The sequence below is a fragment of the Neomonachus schauinslandi genome, chromosome 12 (genome assembly GCF_002201575.2).
Source record: "Neomonachus schauinslandi chromosome 12, ASM220157v2, whole genome shotgun sequence".
Taxonomy (NCBI): Eukaryota; Metazoa; Chordata; class Mammalia; order Carnivora; family Phocidae; genus Neomonachus; species Neomonachus schauinslandi.
In genome coordinates this window covers 82,669,098-82,690,905 of record NC_058414.1, presented here as the reverse complement: position 1 = coordinate 82,690,905, position 21,808 = coordinate 82,669,098, and the positions used below count along the sequence as shown (strand labels likewise).

The 21,808-nt window shown below is 47.0% G+C and overlaps 2 protein-coding genes and 1 non-coding gene across 6 annotated transcripts in view; 1 reads left to right on the top strand and 2 right to left on the bottom strand.

Annotated features, from left to right (window-relative positions):
* Positions 1–4,512: 4,512 nt before the first annotated feature.
* TRNAP-AGG lies at positions 4,513–4,584 on the bottom strand. The gene has a single exon. It is a non-coding gene; the product is annotated as a tRNA-Pro (tRNA).
* A 6,682-nt stretch (positions 4,585–11,266) lies between these two features.
* Positions 11,267–14,865, top strand: OPN1SW (opsin 1, short wave sensitive). The gene is made up of 5 exons (XM_021699368.1): positions 11,267–11,618; positions 11,902–12,070; positions 12,606–12,791; positions 13,194–13,404; positions 14,746–14,865. Exons 1-5 carry the CDS (start codon positions 11,267–11,269, stop codon positions 14,863–14,865), a joined length of 1,038 nt encoding a protein of 345 aa, XP_021555043.1.
* A 1,500-nt stretch (positions 14,866–16,365) lies between these two features.
* CALU (calumenin) overlaps positions 16,366–21,808 on the bottom strand; it is a 30,788-nt gene continuing 25,345 nt past the window's right edge. For all 4 annotated transcript variants that reach the window (XM_021699421.2, XM_021699422.2, XM_044920197.1 and 1 more), the window contains exons 6-7: positions 20,005–20,204; positions 16,366–18,763 (exon numbers count right to left, since the gene is read on the bottom strand). In XM_021699421.2, coding sequence (XP_021555096.1) covers positions 18,659–18,763; positions 20,005–20,204 — 305 coding nt within the window. In that variant the 3' untranslated portion in view covers positions 16,366–18,658. The remainder of the gene's footprint in view (positions 18,764–20,004; positions 20,205–21,808) is intronic.

The window sequence follows — 21,808 nt, the reverse complement described above, 5'->3', positions numbered from 1 at the left end:
AGGACTTATTTCACTTACTCATTGAAGGAACATCTACCACCGGGTGCCGGATCTTGAGGAGGCAATTGTTCTCACATCTCTCCAGGTCTGAGCCAGGAAAGAAGTGGGTACACTTGGGAACCAGGCAGTCCCAACACACCCAGAAAAGTGTTAGGAGATTCTTGAGCCAGGGACACACACTAGTCCCTTTTCTTGCATATCCACTCACTAGGTTATGGACGTACATTGTCTGTGTTCACCCCCACAGGCTTCCAGGTTCACAAGCCCTCCATATTCTTCAGGACAGAGGCCCTTCTTTGCCTGGACATCCCTACTTATTCTTCAACCCTCCGTTGGGAGTCACCTCTAGCAGCCTTCCCTGATGCCCACCCTTAGACCAGTAGAAGCCTGCTGTGCTCCACCCTTCCTCCTTCCCTCTTAGGGCAGCGCCTGTCACTTTCAGATGTCAAGGTCAGGTTTTTACTCTTGTGTCTGCCCAAATTCTGGAAGATTGGGAAGTACCTTAGTCATTTTTGTATCTCCAGCATCTGACAAAGTATCCGACACAATAAATGAGAAAGGTAAATCTCTCAACTGCACAGTTAATGCTGTCTTATCATTCAATATATGATTTCACATAGAGTTAAATGTTGCCTACTGAGTATAATGTTGCCCTATAAGTCTTTCCCTTCCCCCTACCTCCTCTTTTTTTCCTCCCTCTCAAACCCCAAGCCTGGTGCTCTGAGAGATGAGGAGCACAGATCAAGGAGGTTTCATTTGCTCCCCAGAGAACAGGATTACACCTCAGATCCTGTGGTCAAGGTGATCCAGTTGTGGGGAAAGGCTGTTGAACAAGCCCACGAAGACCCCATTCAGAGAGTCTGCTGCAGATATCAGGCCTGTCCAGACATGGCTGGCATGGGGGTGGCAAGGTGTCAAGATGGGGGCATAGAGCTCTGGAGACTGATATGCTGGAAGGTTGGAAGCCCAATGGCTATTTGCTCTGCCCAACCACAGCTCCGGCTAGTCCTGGCTCAGCCAGCAAGTTCAGTTGTTAACATTTGACCTTGACTGCTGACTTCTTGGTTCATGGAGGGAGGGGCAGGAGAGGAAGTTGTCAACTGTGACCTCCAGTGATCCAGGCTCTCCTCAGGGAGTTCTGATCCTGAGTATTAGGACTAATCTCTCCTTGGCTCCTGGGGTGCAGGTCACCACTCACCCTTGATTTGGGGAGCATTCAGGAGACACCTGAACCAGTCTATTTTCAGGACCCAAAGTTGGGCAAATCCTGGCCAGATCAGTACTGGGTTGAGGGTGGAGGTGAAGTTAGGAGGCAGGAGGTAAGGGCTTAGCAGGCATGGGGGGAAGTGAACTGTGGTCCAGGGATGCATATCTGAAGGGCCAGGAGTGGTGGGGATGCCAGCCAGGTAATCAGCTTAGGGGGATGATCTGAATTAATCCTTGTAATCCCTGGACTCTGGACTCAGCCTCCCCCTAATCCCATCCCAACAGATCATCCTCTCTGAGGATTGATGCAGCCTTTTATCCCCCTTTACCTTTATTTCTGAAATCCAACAACTGTTCATTTTTGCCACATTTGATTCAGAGATAACCCCTCTATTTATGGTTTTGCAATTTCACTTCATACTTTTGTATCCACAAACAACAAAATATTGATTTGTGTATTTAAAAAAATCTATCTGGGGGCTCCTGTTTGTCTCAGGTGGTAGAGCATATGACCCTCGATCTCTGGGTCCTGAGTTTGAGCCCCACACTGAGCATAGAGAGAACTTAAAAATAAAAATTCTGCAAACTTTCTTCTTCTCTCAACATTTTTTTTAACATTTATCCATGTTTCATTTAGCTCCAATTAATGAATTTTAACTGCTGAATATTATTTCAATATTTGAATATACCACAATTTATTTATCCATTCTTCTGCTAATAGGCATTTAGGCTGTTTCCAGTTTTCTATGTTAGAAAACAATGCCTTAGAGGTGCCTGGGTGGCTCAGTTGGTTAAGCGTCTGACTGTTGATTTCAGCTCAGGTCATGATCTCAGAGTTTCTGGAGATTGGCCTGTATGGGCTCCTGCTCGGCGCTCGGCGGGGAGTCTGCTTCTCTCCTTCTCCCTCTGCCCCTCCCCTGGCCCCACTTGCCGGTGCTCTCTCTCTCTCAAATAAACAACTAACTAAATAACTAAATAAATAAATAAATAAATAAAAAGAAAACAATGCTTTAGTGGTTAGTGCTGTGCATGTGTCTTGGGTATATATGTAAACACTTCTCTAAGGTAGATACCGAGAAGTAGAATTTCTGGGTCATAGTATCTGTGCATCGTAAACTTTACTGATTATTGCCAAATTGCTCTACAAAGCAGTTGGACCCATTTATGTTGCACTAACAGTGGCTTTCAGTGCTCATTTAGGTTCACCAACATATTTCTAAATTTCTGTGCTCACCATTCCTTCTTGCATTTCACTCCTTGCTTCTTATTTGTTCCCTTTTTATGAAGTATATCTTTTAGCAGCATTTCAGTGAAAGTCTTTGGTGAACATTCTCAAATGTCTTTATTTCATATAATTTAAATAGAAATTTAATGGGTATAGAATTTTAGGTTGACAGTTTTCTCTTGGCCTCTGGAAGATATTCTATTTGTTTTTCTGCAATCTTTTGTTGCTAATGATGTCTTCGGCTTTCACTAGTGTCGTTTAACTATTCGTTCGTATTTCATATCTCATCACTTTCCCCTATCCATATTTTGAATGATTTCACCAGCTCTATCTTCCAATTCACTAATTCTCTTATCAGCTGGGTCTAGTCTACTGCTTAATGGGTCATTGAGTCTAATTGCAATGGTATGTCTTTCCCTATGTTTTATTTTTTTCCCTCAGTAAGGTGTTTTTTTATATAGTGCAATATTTTCATTATGGTTTATTTTCTTGTCCTTAATAGTTCTTTTTTAAATTTTATTTATTTTTGACAGAGAGAGAGTGTACACGCCCGGGAAGCAGCAGGCAGAGGGAGAGGGAGAAGCAAGCTCCTTTTTCAGCATGGGATGTGGGGCTTGATCCCAGGACCCTGGGATCATGACCTGAGCCAAAGGCAGATGCCTAACCCTCTGAGCCACCCAGGCACCCCATTGTCTTTAATAGTTTTAAGTATAGGGGCGCCTGGGTGGCTCAGTTGGTTAAGCGACTGCCTTCAGCTCAGGTCATGATCCTGGAGTTCCCGGATCAAGTCCCGCATCGGGCTCCCTGCTCGGCAGGGAGTCTGCTTCTCCCTCTGACCCTCCCCCCTCTCATGTGCTCTCTTTCATTCTCTCTCTCTCAAATAAATAAATAAAATCTAAAAATAAATAAATAAATAAAAATAAAAATAAATAGTTTTAAGTATACTTAATATATAGTGTTTTTCATGTTGTTTTCTTATGCACAGTTCTTGGAATGTTGATTCTCCTATTTGTTGTGTCGGCTGACTCTTCCTTATGGTGGATTGCTTCCTTGTCTAGTTTGATATTGTGAACTCTTCTTCAGTAGGTGTTTGTTTAGTGAGAGTCCCATATGCCCTGGATTATGAAACATTGCAACGGAGCTCTTTCTTTTCTTTTCTTTTTAATTTTTAAAAAAGATTTATTTATTTATTTTAGAGAGAGAGAGCATGAGCAGGGGGAGGAGCAGAGGGAGAGAGAGACAATCCTCAAGCAGGCTCCCCACTGAGCATGGAGCTCAATGCAGGGCTCAATCCCAGGACCCTGAGATCATGACCTGAGCTGAAATCAAGAGTCGGCCACTTAACTGACCAAGCCACCCAGATGCCTCAATGACAGAGCTCTTTCTTGCTTCTGTGGGGCTATATGGTATTCCAAGTGTCCTAAACCAGGTTTAGATTTAATTTCTCTGCTTGAGGATTCAGCATCATGTAAATAGCATAAATCCAGATGGAATACAAGCATTTGTTCAGGCTTGAGACTTTCTGCTTTAATCCTCCCAAGAACTCTAAGAAATAAGCATTACTGTTCCCATTTTACCAATGGGAAAACTGAGACTCAAAATTGTAACTTTAATCCTACCTTTTGGACTTCGAATCCAGTGCATTTCATAGCTTGAGTTTTATACAAGGAGCTTGTCTTTTCTTGACCTCCGGCTCGGACCCACCCTGCAAATTGTCCTGATCATTTACTCTTCATATGAGGCCCTCTGAGAGGCTCTTTTTGCCTAACACAATGCAACCCTTTGACTTTAACCTTCTCTAGGTCAGCTCCTGATGCCAGTCCCCTCCTGCCCTATTTGGACTCAATGGAAAAAATGGGTTTTTTTCCTCCACTGAGTCCAAATGGGGCATATACAGGTCATTGCTATTTTTTCCAATGAGTCCAAATGGGGCATATACAGGCCATTGCTAATGGGGAGAATGACCGGCAGCTTGTCTTTAGGGTCCTTTATTCACTCACCACTAGGTCATCTTTCTGCCACAACCCTAAAAGGGGCAGGCAGTGTATGTTGGGGTACGGGAAAAAAAATCAGGAAAACAAGGGCTCGTCCGGGATTTGAACCCGGGACCTCTCGCACCCTAAGCGAGAATCATACCCCTAGACCAACGAGCCACCGATGGTTATGTTTGGCCAGATGTGCCTTCCCTGCCACATCAGCAGCAGGCGCAGTTTATGGTTCCTAGAGGTGGAATCTTTTCCCGGGCTGGCAACCAGCCCAGGCTGGCTGCACTCCAGCGGGCTTTGCCTCTCTCTTGGCTCTCTCCACTCCTCCCTGGCCCACCATGGAGCCACGCAGATGCTACGGGCAGGGCCCTTTCCCCAGGACCAGCCGGTTCTCCCCCAGGGCTACCACGTGGACTTTGTGGGGGTGCTGGTGAGAAAAGGCAGAGAAGAAGCCAGGGTGCAGCAACCTCACTTTCCAGGGGAGCCCCAGGTCTGAGGGAGACTGCACCCCATGAAGAACAACCCTTCTTTCTTTCCTCATGATCAGACCACCAGAAAAAACCCTCCACATCATCAGCCTCCTAGATGAGGAAGCAGAAGACCGACCCAGATCACCTGGAGTAGAAGACATTTGCAGACTTACTCAGTTTCTTCATCTGTCAGTTGGGGAAGTAACACTTGCCCTGGGTGCCTTGCAGGGTAATTTGAGGATCAGGCAAGATGATGTCTGTGAAGGCAGTCTGCAAACTGTAAGATGCTGTACGAAGGAGAGGGGTTATTATGACAGCAACACGAGGGTGGGGGGGGAAAACACTCAATAGGAAAGTTGCCCCTTGATGCTTAATATGGGCCAGCTACGTAGTGTGTTCTGTGCTTTGCGGATCTTATTCAGCCTTATAACAACCTTGTGAAATAGGTGTCATCCGCATTGTAAGAAAAGGAAACTGATCTGCATTCAGCTTACAAGAGGCACATTTATCTAAATCTAAAGCCTGTTTTAAACACAGTAGACACTGCTACCCAGACTTTCTAGAAAACTAAAGATGGGAATACATCCTGTAAATACTCACACTCCCTCCCACACCCCAGCCTGCCCTCCTCATCCTGCCCAGAGACGCTGCAGGAAGAAACCTGCTAACAGGCTAAGTGTGGCCTGGGTGGGTTCCTTCTGGCTGGGAGTTTCCCCAGTGAGAGTGAGGGGGAGGCTCAGAAACTGGGGTCTTGTGGGAGAACCCAGTGGGCCCTGCCAGGCTCTCTGTTTTGTGCTTCCATTGTACCATATCCGTCACCCCTCCTCCCCACCCACCACCACCGAGCCCTGCTTGCTTGCAGAAGGCAGAGCCCTGTCTTGTTGGTCTTTGGGTCCAGCCTCATGTCTGACACTTGGCAATCCTGCTGACAAGTGACTCCCAAGCATTTCTATGCGCTGGGTTCTGTGTAATCACGTTACCAAATTAATCTCATTTTCACAGTACAACTGTTATTGTAGACATCACTTAGCAAATGTCTGTGGAATGAATGAGTGAGTGAGTACGTGAAAGAAAAGTCTCAGGGGAGGACACAAAAAATCACTAGTGGCAACAGACATTCAGGTCATTCCTCGTCCTTTGGCTCCAAGTAGAAACCATAAGCCTGAAGAAAACCTCCTGCCTTCCATCCTTTTAAGCAGGCTTCCTCATGAACCCAGTCTTCTCTTGGAAAAGCAGGAAGAATGGCCCCTCGCTTCAGAGAGAGGGTTGGCCAGCATTCGTTTGTATCCAGGGGAGTTTCATGGTCTCCATCCAGGAGGGCCGGACCAGACAACTGGTTCCACGAACTAATCGTGGCCAGGGAGAAAGGCAACAGCTCATCTATTCTAAAACCAAAGAGACTTTTTTGGGTAGCTGTTCCCCAGCTCTAAACTGGCTTATAAATAATAGCGCACTCAACACGTCATTCCATTACCTCAGCACACATTCCCTAAATTGCTCCTCTTGGTAGATGTGCCAGGAAGTGAGGTTACTCCAAGACAGTCTCCTAGGGGCTAAGAATGTTTCAGGGATGAGACGGGGCTTGGATTCCAGCCAGTGCTTCTTTCTGGGGGTGCTGTTCAAATTTGAGGCAGGATCATTCTTCGTTGTGTGGCCTGTCTGGAACAGTGTCCTGCCCACTAAATACCAGTAATCCCTTCTTCACCATTGAGACAGCCATTAAACACCCCCGCACACCACCTAATGCCCCCAGGATGGCAGGGGTCTGGGGAGAGGAGCGCTGCTCTGGTGGGAATCCATTGGCACCTCCCATACACTATTCTTCCCCCCAGGCTAAAATTACTGTTGCTTTGCTGTGGGCCCTAGGACTTTAGGCCTTCAGTGACTTGTTTGTCTCTGCCTTTAACAAGCCATAGATGGAATTCTCTGGGGAGAATCCTGGCTCTACTTCTAGGAGCTTCCTCCCTTTCCTCCCAAGAGAGGGTGGCTTTCAGTCGGGCAAATCCTTTGACGATTCCTCACATCCACGTCAGCGTGTAGACCTTTCTCTTATCTCATCATTTGTCTGGAGAACTCTTATGGGTCAGTATTTAACAGACAACATTGTCACAACACATCATCTCAAGTTCACTGTCACCTCCTATGTATCAACAACACAGCAAAAGCCAACACTGGTTGCCTTGGGAGAGGGGAACTGGGTGGGAAATAAGTGAATTTTTCACTGTACATTCTTTTGTACTTTTTGAATATTCAGTCCTGGACATATCTATAATCAACTCAAAAACAGAAATTAAATTATGGGACTCTAAGCCGAGAGAAGCAAGGATTAGAGAAGGCAAAGGGAAATGTGCTTCAAACCTCCAGAGAGCCTAAATGTCCTCTGGATCAGAGCAGCCCACCGGAGCTGGTATTTGGCACCCAGCCTAATAATGGTTCTGGTTTATGTCCAATTCTGAATTATGCTTTGTGTTGAGTCCATATTGAGGGGTAATAGTCAGGAGTATATCCAATCCTATGAAACTGGTTGTTCTGTCTGCTCGGGAATGTTCTTGAGGACATAGTTTATTATATCACACCAACGTCGCCTTTGTATAGTCCCTAGGGAGGTATTCTTGTCTGTCATAATCCCAAGAACAGTTGGTTTGCGTTTGCTTTCTGGACGCTGAATTATGTAAATATGTAGCTTCTAGAAAGCATGAATGTGTGGTCATATTTCAATGTAATTCTTGACTTTTGAACTCCTTTCTTCTTCTTTTGCTCCTACATTTGATTCATGACTTCTTGTTGTGTCCCATATATTCCTACAAACTTCCCTTAAACTATTTCTGGAAAAGGTGGGAGTATAGATGGATAAACTCCTAAAGAGAATAGGAAAAAAAACCAAACCCAAACGCTAAGACTATTCAAAAAGTACCCTCTTTTGGGGGCTCCTGAGTGGCTCAGTGGGTTGAGCATCTGACTCTTGGTTTCTGCTTGGGTCATGGTCTCAGGGTTGTGGGATCTAGCCCTGCGTCGGTCTCTGTGCTCAGAGTGGAGACTGCTTGGGATTCTCTCTCTCCGTCTTCCTCAGCCTCCCTTCACCCCTTCCCCCCTCCCCCCTCCCCCCTCACATGCATGCGGTCTCTCTCTCTCTCTCTCAAAGGAAAACATAAATCTTTAAAAAAAATCCTCCTTTTCTAGGACTTTCCTTTTTTCTAGACAATTAGGATGGAGAAACAAATTTCCTCTTGACTGTTTTTTCCATTTTGTTGTGGACATTTATACGTCTAAATCTAAGTCAGTGGTTCTTAACTAGACGGGAGGAGGCAGGGGGTGGTTTTGCGGCTCAGGGGATATTTGTGTCTGGAAACGTTTTCGATTATCATGGCTGAGGTGGTGCCAGTGCTGTTGGCATCCAGCGGGTAGTGACCAGGAACGCTGCAAACATCCTGCAATGCACAGGACAGCCACGCCCCTCCCCCAGCAAAGAATTGTCTGAGCCAGTATACCAGGAGTGTGGAGATGGAGAAATCCTGGTCTAAATATACCTAACCAACATAATCTTCTGTAAAGCCTTAGTATATCATGTTCCTAAATTAATAAAGTGACTTTAGGGCGCCTGGGTGGCTCAGTCGGTTAAGCGACTGCCTTCGGCTCAGGTCGTGATCCCGGAGTCCCGGGATCGAGTCCCGCATCGAGTCCCGCATCGGGCTCCCTGCTCGGCGGGGAGTCTGCTTCTCCCCCTAACCCTACCCCCTCTTGCGCTCTCTCTCTCACTCTCTCTCTCTCTCTCAGATAAATAAAATCTTAAAAAAATAAAGTGATTTTAAACTTGAAAAGGGCACTGTATATGTTAAATGTACTCAAACTATCTTCAGTTTTTTTTTTTTTTTAAGATTTTATTTATTTATTTGAGAGAGAGAGAGAGACAGAGATAGCAACAGAGAGCACAAGTGGGAAGGAGAGGGAGAAGCAGACTCCCCGTTAAGCAGGGAGCCCGATGCGGGGCTCGACCCCAGGACCCCGGGATCATGACCTGAGCCGAAGGCAGACGCTTAACCGACTGAGCCCCCCAGGCGCCCCTGTCTTCAGTCTTCACCTTTACCGCATGCCCCAACCTCATAATCTTTCTGCTCCCTACTCCATGGCTTCGCTGACTCTGGAACTTTGTCGTCCCCTGCGTGGGTACCAATAAGACCCTATCCTTGGGAAAGGCTCTTTCTGGCCCGAGCTGTCCGCACCCCCGCCCCCACCCCGGGCGCTGGGCCTCTGGCCCATCCTAGCGGGGGCTGGGCTGCTCCCTGCTTGCGCCCACCGCCCCGCCCTCTGACGTAGGGGAGAATAAGGTGGGAAGGGACTGTTTGGAAAGGTTTCAGGACGGACCTAGAAGAGGCCAAAGGTGCAGCCACCTGGCCTGGGTAGTACCAGTGGGAGGGCCTTGGGGTGTCTTTCGTCCACACCCGCTGGGTCGGCAGGCCAAGCCGAGGCTTCCCGTCGGAACCGTTTACGGAGGTGGCACCGCAGCAGAGCCCCGCACACAGCGGAGGCGGCCTCGCCCCCCGCAGCACAGGCCACCGGGCCCCGGGCCCTGCCCGGAGGCAGCACCTCACACGGCCCGAGAGAGGGCCTCCGGCCCTGGTCCTAAGAGCCTGCCCGGGGCAGAGGACCAGCTGCCCCAGCGATCCAGTGGAGAGCCAGGGGCCTTGCAATTTCTGGACGCGAGCCGGGCCTCCGCCAGGGTCCCCGCGGCGGCTGAGGGTCGGCGGCGGGCGGGCGTCGGTGCGCGCATGTGCGAGGAGACGTCGGTCTCTCGCCAACGGCTGGCCAGGCGGCTTTGAGCCCTTCTAGCTCACGGTCCAAGGGCCGCAGATTTTATCCTGAGCTGTGGCCTCTTGGAGTTTCAAATGGAAAGCCAGGAGGGTTTGGCCCGCTCCTCCACCTGGGTGGGATCAGTCTCGAACTCTCTCTCTGCCGCCCCGTTTAGCGGCCCGCGCCTCCGCTCAGCGGTCAGACCCCCAGCTCCGGCCTTCTGCTGGGCTCCCGCCACACTCCTCCTGGCAGAGCTCGGCCCGCAGCCTCCGACTGGGGGGGAGTCTTCCTCTGCTGGGGCGTCCTTCCTTCCAGGAGGCCCACCTGCCATCTTCCGCCACTCTGGAGTCCCAGACTCTGTCCTCTGCCTCTTCAGGGCGTAAAGGCTGGGACTTCCCAGCTGTCTCCTGCCCTTTAGCCTGGGCAGAGTGCCCTCAGGAAATAATCCATTTACATGTAGATGGTTCCTTTCATTCAAGGTTTGGGTCCTTTCCGTTGCTGCCTGCTTTGGGGTACTTTATAGCGCTTTCCAGGAGTCGTTTTTCATATTTAGTTTATAATTTTTCCCTGTGGGGGGATTCATGTGATAAAAACAACTGGGCCACCAGGAGCCACCCTTTCACTTCCCCTTACCTGTATTCAAAGTGCGTTGCTTTGATCTCTGTGCTCACAGTCCGCTGAGGTGGGGCAGGGGACACATTCACAGGGCGGAGCTTAGGGCAGAGCTGGCCTTTCTGCGGTGGCCTCACTGGGGCGGGCTGCGCGGAGCAGGTCTTGAGTCCAGCGGTGAGGGCTGGGCAGGACTTGAGAGCAGACAGGGCAAGACTTGGGCACTTGGCCACTTGGGCACTGCTGAGCTCAAGGCGGGGCCAGCGAGCAAACCAACCGCAGCCTGGCTGAGGTCTGGAGGGGGGTGGGCTGAGCAGAAAATACACCCTCCTGGTAGACTCAACATGAAGAAACAGAGGCAGCCAGGGAGGCCTTAGACTTCAAGCATTGTCCAGTTGCCCCTGTACTGATCTGTGGAGGCTGTTCACCAAGGTGCTCCCACCCAGGGTGCTCCCCATTCCCTGCCTCTTCTGTGGCCCAAGGCTGCTTCCCAGGCTGGCTGTGAGCCCAAGATCTCTGGAGAGGGAGACTTAGGGGGCACCTTCCACAAAGGAGCAGATGGGCACAGAAATGTATAGGGATGTAGTGGCGGCAGAAGCCAAACCGAAAGGCATACCCTCGGTAGTTCCATTCAAAGGACACACACACACACACACACAAAGTGGTGGACACATCCCTGCTAAATATGGGTCAGCACCCCCAGGCTGCAGTGCGCAGACGCCTAGTCATTCCAGCACCCAGCACTGCATGTCGATTCTTTGAGCCCAATATTTTTATCCTCTCAAGAACACACAATCGGCTTTGGGGCCACAAAGGAGGTTTAGGTGGGGGCTTGGACATCTCTAATCTCAAAACTTTGTCCTTAGGAGGCTTAGGATCAGTACTGATCATTCAGGGAGCCCGAAAGGGGCTTTGGAGGGCAGGGGAGAAGTGGTGGTGGGACGGTAATCTATAAGAGGAATCAGAGAGCGTGGGGACATCCCATGAGTAAGATGTCAGGGGGGGAGGAGTTTTATCTGTTCAAGAACATCTCCTTGGTGGGGCCATGGGATGGGCCTCAGTACCACATTGCCCCTGTCTGGGCCTTCCGCCTCCAGGCAGTCTTCATGGGCTTTGTCTTCTTTGCAGGGACACCACTCAATGCCTCGGTGCTGGTGGCCACCCTGCGCTACAAGAAGTTGCAACAGCCACTCAACTATATTCTGGTCAATGTGTCCCTGGGGGGCTTCCTCTACTGCATCTCTGTCTCCAGCGTCTTCATCGCCAGCTGTCAGGGATACTTCGTCTTTGGCCGCCATGTTTGTGCTTTGGAGGCCTTCCTGGGCTCTACAGCAGGTACTGAAGGGGAAGGAGACTGGGGAGAGACAAAGGACTGCTCCAGGATTGGAACCAGGGACCAGACTGTTGGGTTAGAGTGGGCCCCTAAAGAGGAGCCTGGGGAAAAGGAGTTTGGTGCTCTTTATCATTGGGTACAAAGTAGCTGGGACTAGAAGTTTGACCAAGTCCCAAACTCCACACCAACCATCAGTCCCCATGCTTGCTCCACCATCTGTATTCCACTCTGCCTGCCAGGCTGGGTGGGGCTTTCTACCCCAATTACCTTCATGTTTCACTACAGGTCTGGTGACAGGCTGGTCACTGGCCTTCCTGGCCTTTGAGCGCTACATGGTCATCTGTAAGCCCTTCGGCAACTTCCGCTTCAGCTCCAAGCACGCGCTGATGGTGGTCCTGGCTACCTGGACCATTGGTATTGGCGTCTCCATCCCACCCTTCTTTGGCTGGAGCCGGTGAGAGTGTAGGGCAGTGGTGCTGAGCTAGGAGCTCAAGCTGATGTGGGTGGAAAGAGTTGGGTATAACCTTAGTCTTTGACCTCTTATTTATTTATTTATTTGAGAGAGAGAGAGGGAGCACAGGGGTCGGGGAGGGGCAGAGGGGGAAGGAGTCTTAAGCAGACTCTGCCCTGAACGTGGAACCAGCTGCGGGGCTCGATCTCACAACCCTGAGATCACTACCGCAGCCGAAACCAAGGGTCAGATGCTTAACTGCCTGCGCCACCCAGGCGCCCCTGACTTCCACTTTTCAAGAGCTGGTAGAGTAGCTGAGGGCAAGGGCCGTGGGAGGCAAGTGCTAACATTTACCCTGCAGTTGGGATTGCTATAGCCTCAGCCGGTGAGGTCAGAAACCGGCCCTGCATGAAGTCCTTGAGCATCCTCTAAGTGGAGAGCACGGCCCAGGAACCTCAGCTCCCACTCCACTCATTCTTGTGCTGAGCCCCGCAGTGGGCAAGTGCTTGTCCAGTGGGTGAGTGCTTGGTCCCTGCAGGTTCATCCCTGAGGGCCTGCAGTGCTCCTGTGGCCCCGACTGGTACACCGTGGGCGAGTACTATACCTGGTTCCTCTTCATCTTCTGCTTCATTGTGCCTCTCTCCCTCATCTGCTTCTCCTACTCGCAGCTGCTGGGAGCCCTCAGAGCTGTGAGTGATTTTTGTGAGGGTCAGGGAGGAGGGGAGTCAGGGGGCTCCGGAAGAGAGGGAAGAGCGGGTGAGTGCTTTAGAACAGAAGACATCTGGAAATGTCCACAGCCTGGTAGAGGGGATATTGAAAGCAGTGAAGGAAGTGGGGGCAGGGAGTATGATGAAATGGTGTGAAGAGCAGGGCGGGGTTCTCTCTGCTCAAACACGTGGCAAGAGATTCATGTGATCCCTTCCAAAGTCACAGACCAGAGAGCCATTCTCCATCCCACCTTCCTCAAGGAAGGAGAGCAAGAAGCACGAGGCCAGAAGCTGGGACAGAAGAGAGGCAACTGGAGTGGATGCCCCCCTGGTAGGAAAGGGTGGAGAGGCGGGGAGTTGAGGGCCAGGGAGAAGAGAAAGTTTCTCTGTGCTCTGCCCGGGTCGCAGCCCAGCAAGAGGAGTCAGAAGGCCGAGCGGGAGGTGAGCCGGACGGTGGTAGTGATGGTGGCCTCCTTCTGTCTCTGTTACACGCCCTACGCTGCGATGTCCATGTATATGGTCAACAGCCGGAACCACGGGCTGGACCTACGGCTTGTCACCATTCCTGCCTTCTTCTTCAAGAGTGCTTGTGTCTACAACCCCATCATCTACTGCTTTATGAATAAGCAGGTAAAGCTCTCTATTTACATGCCTATGAGACTCCAGTTCATGAGACCTGGTTCTTTTCTCACCAACACCTTTTGCTTCAGAGCACCTTGGACTCTACTCAAAAGGTTTCTAAGGGTGAACAAGGAAAGCCCTTGGTAAGCACAGGGAGACGGGTGTGGTCATCGAGACAAGGTAATACAACCCAGAGAAAACAGAACTTGAGCCCTAAAAATCAGGTTGCTCCAAAGGGCAGGATGAGAAGTGAAAGGGTTTTGTTTTCTTGAAAAACTAATAGATTAATCATTCCCCTAAATTCCTAGTCCTTCCACTTCACAAGTTCTTAATCCTTTCCCTTCCAACTTCCAGCCTGCAGGAGCATATGCAAAAGCACAGAAATCATAACACATGCATACATCTCTAACACAGTTTATCATCTGAAGGTACCGAGTGGCCTCCTATCCCAAATCCTGTATCTGAGCCAATAAAAACCCAAACTTAGATAAATCTAGGAGAGTTCCTGTCTTGTGGGGCAAACTCCCTGCTTTGAGAATTATCAACAGCTATTTTGTTTCCTCAGTCCACAGAGACGGATTCAAAACTTCTGGATGGAAACAATTGGGAGCACCCTCTAATAATGGTGGGGTGTGTGGGCAGGCCTACTCCGGCATTGCTTTTCAGTGTTTTGATGAGGCAGGTGCTGCTTTGAGGTTTACCAACAGTCAAGTCTCTGAGCCAAAATATGTAGGGATTATTATTGTAGACCTAGGAGGAGCTCTAAGGATTGGGAAGATGTATTCAAAACCACCTGAGGAGGGCGCCTGGCTGGGTGGCTCAGTCAGTTAAGTGTCTGCCTTCGGCTCAGGTCGTGATTTCCGGGTCCTGGGATAGAGCCCCGAGTAGGGCTTCATGCTCAGCATGGAGTCTTTTTTTTTTTTTTTTTAATTTTATTTATTTATTTGACAGAAAGAGACACGGCGAGAGAGGGAACACAAGCAAGGGGAGTGGGAGAGGGAGAAGCAGGCTTCCCGCGGAGCAGGGAGCCCGATGTGGGGCTCAATCTCAGGACCCTGGGACCACGACCCGAGCCGAAGGCAGACGCCCAACGACTGAGCCACCCAGGCGCCCCCATGGAGTCTGTTTCTCTCTCTCTGCTCCCCTCGCCCCCCACTCCCCGCTCATTCTCTAGTAAATAAAATCTTTAAAAAAAACAAAACAAAACACGTGAGGAGATCCTGGGTATAAGGCATTGCACAAGGCTTTGGGGATACAAAGAATGAGATCTTTGCTCCCCACATTTCTTGATGTCACCTCCTCCGTACTGGTCTGCAAGGGGCTATCTCCAATTCTGTGCTTTCCTTCCAGTTCCAAGCCTGCATCATGGAGATGGTGTGTGGGAAGTCCATGACAGATGATTCTGAAATGTCCAGCTCCCAGAAAACAGAAGTCTCTACTGTCTCTCCCAGTCAAGTTGGCCCCAACTAAGGAGTCATACTGGCTTATTTGCAGCAACTAGGATTTTACATTTAGGGAAATTCTTTCTCTCTCAAAAACCAAACTACTGGGGCGCCTGGGTGGCTCAGTTGGTTAAGCAACTGCCTTTGGCTCAGGTCATGATCCTGGAGTTCCGGGATCGAGTCCCACATCGGGCTCCCTGCTCGGCGGGGAGTCTGCTTCTCCCTCTGACTCTCCTTCCTCTCGTGCTCTCTGTCTCTCACTCTCTCTCTCAGATAAATAAATAAAAAATCTTTAAAAAAAAAAAAAAAAAAAAACCAAACTACTAACAAATGCAGAAAAAGATGGGAAGGGTATAATGGCAATTCGGGGAGTCCACTTTCCATTTTCCTACCATTCCTTTCCTACCCACAAAGCTACTGTTCCAACCAGGTCTACTTTAGACCACTCCAAAGGCCATGTCAACAATACTCAGTTTTTACTAAGTGGCATCATTCACAGCACTTGGATAACTGATTTATGAGGCAACTATACAGGAGTATGGCGGATTTTTCAGTGTATGGATAATAATTATCTTCCTTCTTTGTAATTTTTTTCTTCCTATTGAGGATCTGTTCTGAGATGATACATTCTGAATTAGAACAAACTTAAAACACCTTAGAAATCAGATAGGGCACCTGGGTAGCTCAGTCGGTTAAGCGGCTGCCTTCGGCTCAGGTCATGATCCCAGGGTCCTGGGATCAAGCCCCCAGTCGGGCTGCTCAGCAGAGAGCCTGCTTCTCCCTCTCCCTGCTGCTCCCCCTGCTTGTGCTCGCTCTCTCTGTCAAATAAATGAAATCTTTTAAAAAAAGAAAAAGAAATCGGAGAGATATAAAGAAAAAACCAAAACCTTGAGTAGGCCCAAAATACGAGTCTGAAAGAACTTCTTTATGCCATCACTGCCAATAATCCTATAGTTCTGGCAGGGACAGCCATGTCCAGAAGCTCCTGAGCCAGCATGAATTATTCCAGGTGCTCCCCACCCAATTTGGCTAAACCTGTCTTAAGCTGCATTATTTAGTAAAGTTAATGGTTAATTCCCTTCGTGTTCTCAAAATGACCGTGCACATCTTAATACCATTTATGAACTATACCAAAATGTTCAAAAAACTGTTATACTTTATACTTTATGTTTCCCCTCTGCACCCCCTGAAAAAGAGCCTTTTTGAAATAAAAGTCAGAATAAATGCTGTGTGTACATTCAGGAATGGCTTGTGTTTGGTATCAGGTAATTATGTAATGAGCAGCTGGACTCCTCTCCAGTTACATGGCCCGAGGGAAGCAAAGACGGGTTACAGCTGTAGTGGGAAAGACGCCAGAAGATTTCAGAAATGAAAAAGGAATGGCTAATCTGGGAGAAGGCAGAACTTCCCTGGGATGGGGAGGGAGTATCTTCTAGGAGACCTCCTTTTCTTGATATTTTACAGCACCCATCATTCTAAGTAAGAGTTCCATTTCTTAAGAGAATAAAGGAATACGCATACCCCACAATGAATGTAAACAGTTTTATTTAGAAACAGATAGGTACCTGTTTGCATTATAGAATATAAAACTTAGTTTACACTCTATAAAAAATAACCAGTATCCAAATTCAAGAGAGCTAGCATTCACAGAACACACAATGTGGGTGTGTAGCTACTGTTCACCAGCCTCAGGCTTGACTTAAACCAAAAAGATAATCCAGGGGGATCATTAGAGATTATTAGAGTATGCTTGCTGCTGAGCACCCAGCATCCAGAAGTTGCCATTTTAGCATATGAAGGTTTGCTTTCTAAGTGCGTAACTTTTAACATCAGGCCTGGGTTCTCTGTACCTAGTGAGCTGCAAGGCTCTCCCGCCACGCAGTTCATGATGTGCTCTCTCTAATCCTGGGTTGCCATTATTATCTTTGATCTTCTTAATGATAAAAATGGGGAATCTGGGGAGCAGAGAATTTACACTCCCCTATACTGGGGTTAAAAAGAGTGTATCCACTCTCAAGAGCTCAATGCAAAGGCCAGGATCAAGTTACGTGATAATCTGGCTTTTTGCCAGGCCAAGTAGTCCACCTCAACACGATCAGGGAAGACCAAAGGATACACCTAGGTTCAGATTATAATAATCACCCAGCACCACCTGAATGTATTATCCAGAAAGATACATGAAATAATAAAGGTTAGATATACATATATTTATCTTAGTAACCTGAGGGCTAAAAAAGTTTGGAATACAATTCTTCTCAAAAGAGGTCCATCTGTAAGAAAAGGACCAAAAAAGACAGAGTTTGTGTTACATAAAATATGGGTAAAGTGAGTTGGGAACAGAAGGCAGCTTCTTCAGCTCTTTCTACAATGTCCCTCTCTTTGACAAGGATTGGCAATCTGCTGATCCACGATAAACTTTTTTGGGGGCAGCGGGGAGAGGGGGCGTTGGGTCAAAGGCAAGAAGGTTGAACAATGGTCCTCAAACCAAAGAGTCCTCTCAGTAGGCCCTCTCATCTTTGAGTCTGAGTTCAAGCTCTTCAGCTGACACAGAAATAGGCCTGGTAGTAAGTGGTTAGCATTCTGAGGTATGAGGATCCCTGGTAAATTCAGCAGCATGTGGTTTTTGGAAACCAGCCCACAAGATAAGAACACTGCAACCAAGCTCCTAACTAATACTGCTATTTAACCACTGTCTGAAAGAGAAAGGGAAGAAAGAAAAAAAAATCCCCAATACATTGGGAGGTTGTAAGCTTCATACAAGGTGGTCCAAATAATCTCTTTATTTCATCCCAGGGTTTCTTAAGAGAACCCTCATTTCAGTGATCATTTCTTTCGTTAAAGGCACTTTCAATGAAATGACATAATTGGAAAGGAGTACATTTTAACTATGTAGTGAAAGCAAGATTAATTCCTAGGAACACCTGGGGAAATAGGAGCTGAATGGGGCACTTACAGTGATTCAATAGGCAAGAAAGTCTTGAGCACTGCAACAGATGCACACCCAGAAAAAAGTGTGCCCTGAAAACACTTGTATTTTTCCCTTAGTTTTCCAGCTGTTTCTATGTATAGCTCTGTAAAGAGATCACATTCACTACTTGATTGATTTTCAAGACACTGGCCCTAACTCTTCCCACCACAGCTGTGCTTGGCAAAATGAGCAAACAGCTAGTCTTACTGGGAAGAAAAAAACCTGAATGAAATCAAGTCGAGCCAAGCTTTCTGACAGCACAGGAATCTGTCCTTGCCCAGATAATGCCACGATCAATTGCTGGACTTAGAGCAACTGAATGGAATATGTGGCCCCTACTACTTATGAAACATACTTTTCAATAGGCAAGATTAAATGTTGTCTCTCTAAATATAATTGTGGGGCATATTTTTTTCCCTTTTCTCTCTCCTAAACATTTCTTATTGATCTCAGGCTTAAAAAATTAGTTAAGTCAGAATTACAAAAATTATATGGCAAGGGTTGAGAAAGAGTGAAGGGCTAACATTTGCCTACAAGCGTCAGTTGAGGATGTTGATCCTTCATATCATACTCCCAACCAGAGAACAAATATAAAAATAAACACACCATGTTATACATAATACAAAGTGTAAATCTACAAACACAAGTGTACTAATTAGAGTTGTTCCTCAGAAGCACAGTTCCTCCAGTGCCTCAAAGAGGAGGAGGAATGGGGACGGGATGGTTTTCATTACACCTTTTCAGGTCTTAAAGTTTGTATTAACAGTCTCAGTAGCGCAAACAATTTCATGTGAAACCAGAAGCTGTAAAAATAAATTACTTTTGAAGAAATGTGGGTTCTTCTGTATGCAGCTCAGAACTCATCATGTCGTACTAAGGCCTCACCAAAATCTGTGGCCTGGCTGCCCACAAATAAATCGTACTTGTCAACAATCTCCTCCTTGGTAAGCCTGCCATCCTGAAATTAGAGAGAAGAGTGAATCGAGGCAAAAACGATTTCCCATTCCAAATTTAGAAACACCGCTACAGAACAAAAGGGGTTAATCAGGATTTAAGATTCTAATTCCCACTAAATTAAATGTGAACTCAACCTTCACCCCCAACCCTCCACAACATACATACAAAGAGAGAAGAAAATAGCAATTAATACATTTTTCTTATCAAGAAAGTTAAAAGTGGAAGGATGGGAATAACACAGCTCAATAACTTAATGCATCAAGCAAAATGTGGGCCATCTCCTATGTATAGGTAAGAGACAGGAAGAACCGGGGAAAATACTTTAAAGTGAATCCAGTCATTGCCTAACAGGAACGATGAAATCTGCTAACATTCCCACACAGTCTTCACCCCCGCAATGCCCTAGCCACCAACAGATTCCAGACACAACCCCAAATGAAGGCTCAGACCTCAGCTCAAAAATTATCTATGCCGGATTCACAAGGGATGACCTTGGGAGTTTCCTTTTCTCACGTATCTCAGGACACAGCACCTGGCTACTGAAGTGACTGAAGCAAGAACTCAAAACAGACTGTGCCTTAAAAAGGCTCAGATGATAAGACACTGCATCTGAAACAGAAGACTGGCCTAGATAGGAGAATGTTCAGAATACAACCCCCCCTCCCCAACACCTTTAGATTGATTTTCAGCTTACTCTAAGCAGAGCATTAAAATTGCTGAAAAGGTGATGGCTTAGTGAGACTACCATTCTTTTTATGAAACAAATGCCTCAGATAATTTATCAAGGAAAATTTTAACAAGCTCGAGATACATGCTGATTTACAACCCACTATAAAGAACTTTATTTTAAAAAGTGTATTTAAGAAGGAAATGACCAACTTTGAGCAGGCAAAATGAGCCTGCAATAGGTAAAAACACAAAGGAAGAAAAAAAAAAGCAGAGAAAATTTCCTGGGGATCCAAAGATAACAGATGACGCACGCTGGACACAGGCTATATACAGAGGCTCTTTTCTGAAGCCAAATGTCTCCAATGGTGTGAACACTGGGCAAAGGGATTTCTAAAATGAGATCAGATAGGTAGCACTGCCCTGTAAGTTTTCAATTGTCAACTTAAGATTTGTAGCAGACTTAGACCAATTAAGACTTTACATGCTCTATGTACCTCAACAGGAATGTTTTAGGCAATCCCTTACAAACAGACTTTGATCGCTACTAGGTTGTTTGGGCCTGGCCAGACTTACCTTGTTCTGGTCTGATTCATAGACTAGGTGCCTGGCTTCTGCCTCCGCATGATCATAGTCTGAGGGGAGGATCCAGTCTTTGGTCTCTTCCTTGTCCATCTTCCCATCACGATTCTTATCTCGAAACTCAACAAACTGTTCTCTTTCTGTCTTTACCCACTCTGGCTCATCAGCATTTCCGTCATGGCTGTACATGTCACCTGCATGCACAAACGTACATAATGCAAAAGGTGAGTTTGTCTTTTTCTCAAAACTGCCACGTGGTAATCTGGCTTAACTCTTCTTCCTCATCCATCTTCCAGCTCATCTGTCTGGAACCTAGTAGCAGTTACAAGGGTATTTTAGGTCCGAGGCCTTAGAAAGCAAGGCATTTTCCTGAGGCTTACTTAATGACCTTGTAACAAGAATATTTCCAACTGCTTAATGTCCACAATAGCCAAAATATGGAAAGAGCCCAGATGTCCACCAACAGATAAATGGATAAAGAAGATGTGGTGTATATATATATATACACACACACACACACACACATATATATACACACACACATACACACAATGGAATACTACTCAGCCAACAAAAAGAATGAAATCTTGCCATTTGCAACGACATGAATGGAACTAGAATATATTATGCTAAGCAAAATAAGTCAGAGAAAGACAAATACCATATGATTTCACTCATATGTGGAATTTAAGAAACAAAACAGATGAACATAGGGGAGGGGAAGGAAATAAAGTAAGATAAAAACAGAGTGGGAGGCAAACCATAAGAGACTCTTAACTATAGGGAACTGAGGGTTGCTGGAGGGGAGGTGGGTGGGGGGATGGAATAATTGGGAGATGGGTATTAAGAGGGCACTTGATATAATGAGCACTGGGTGTTACACGCAACTAATAAATCACTAAATTCTACCCCTGAAACTAATAATGCACTACATGTTAACTACTGAATTTAAATAAATACATTTTTTAAAAAGAATGTTTCCAATTGCTGATTGTAATATGAGTGCAAAGAGAATCCTTAGCCCTTAAGAAATGCAGAAATGGGGGTGCCTGGGTGGCTCAGTCGTTACGCGTCTGCCTTCGGCTCAGGTCATGGTCCCAGGGTCCTGGGATCGAGCCCCGCATCCGGCTCCCTGCTCCACAGGAAGCCTGCTTCTCCCTCTCCCGCTCCCCCTGCTTGTGTTCCCTCTCTCGCTGTGTCTCTCTGTCATATAAATAAATAAAATCTTAAAAAAAAAAAGAAATGCAGAAATAAAGGGTAATGACGAGCAACCAGAAAGATAAATAACTTTTAAAAGATAGCTGTTCCCTACATTCCATTTCGATCCAAGGTAGCTAAACCTATTGCTATTAGAAAGGTGCTATTTTAGGGACGCCTGGGTGGCTCAGTTGTTAAGCATCTGCCTTCGGCTCAGGTCATGATCCCAGGGTCTTGGGATCGAGTCCCACATCGGGCTCCTTGCTCAGTGGGAAGCCTGCTTCTCTCTCTCTCCCTCTGCTGCTCCCCCTGCTTCTCTCTCTCTCCCTCTGCTGCTCCCCCTGCTTGTGCTCTCTTTCTCTGACAAATAAATAAATAAAAATCTTATAAAAAAGAAAGGTGCTATTTTAAATTCTCAAGTAAACTTGAGAAGTGTGTGCTAGAAGCCCAAACTGTGCACAACCAATTACTAAGTATTTTTTAGAATGTACCTCTAAAAATGATGGGTATTTTCTTATATAGTCATAATGTCCATTATCACATTTCACAAAATCAACTTTTGGTACTATCAAATACTCAGTCCAAATCTGAATTTCCTAAT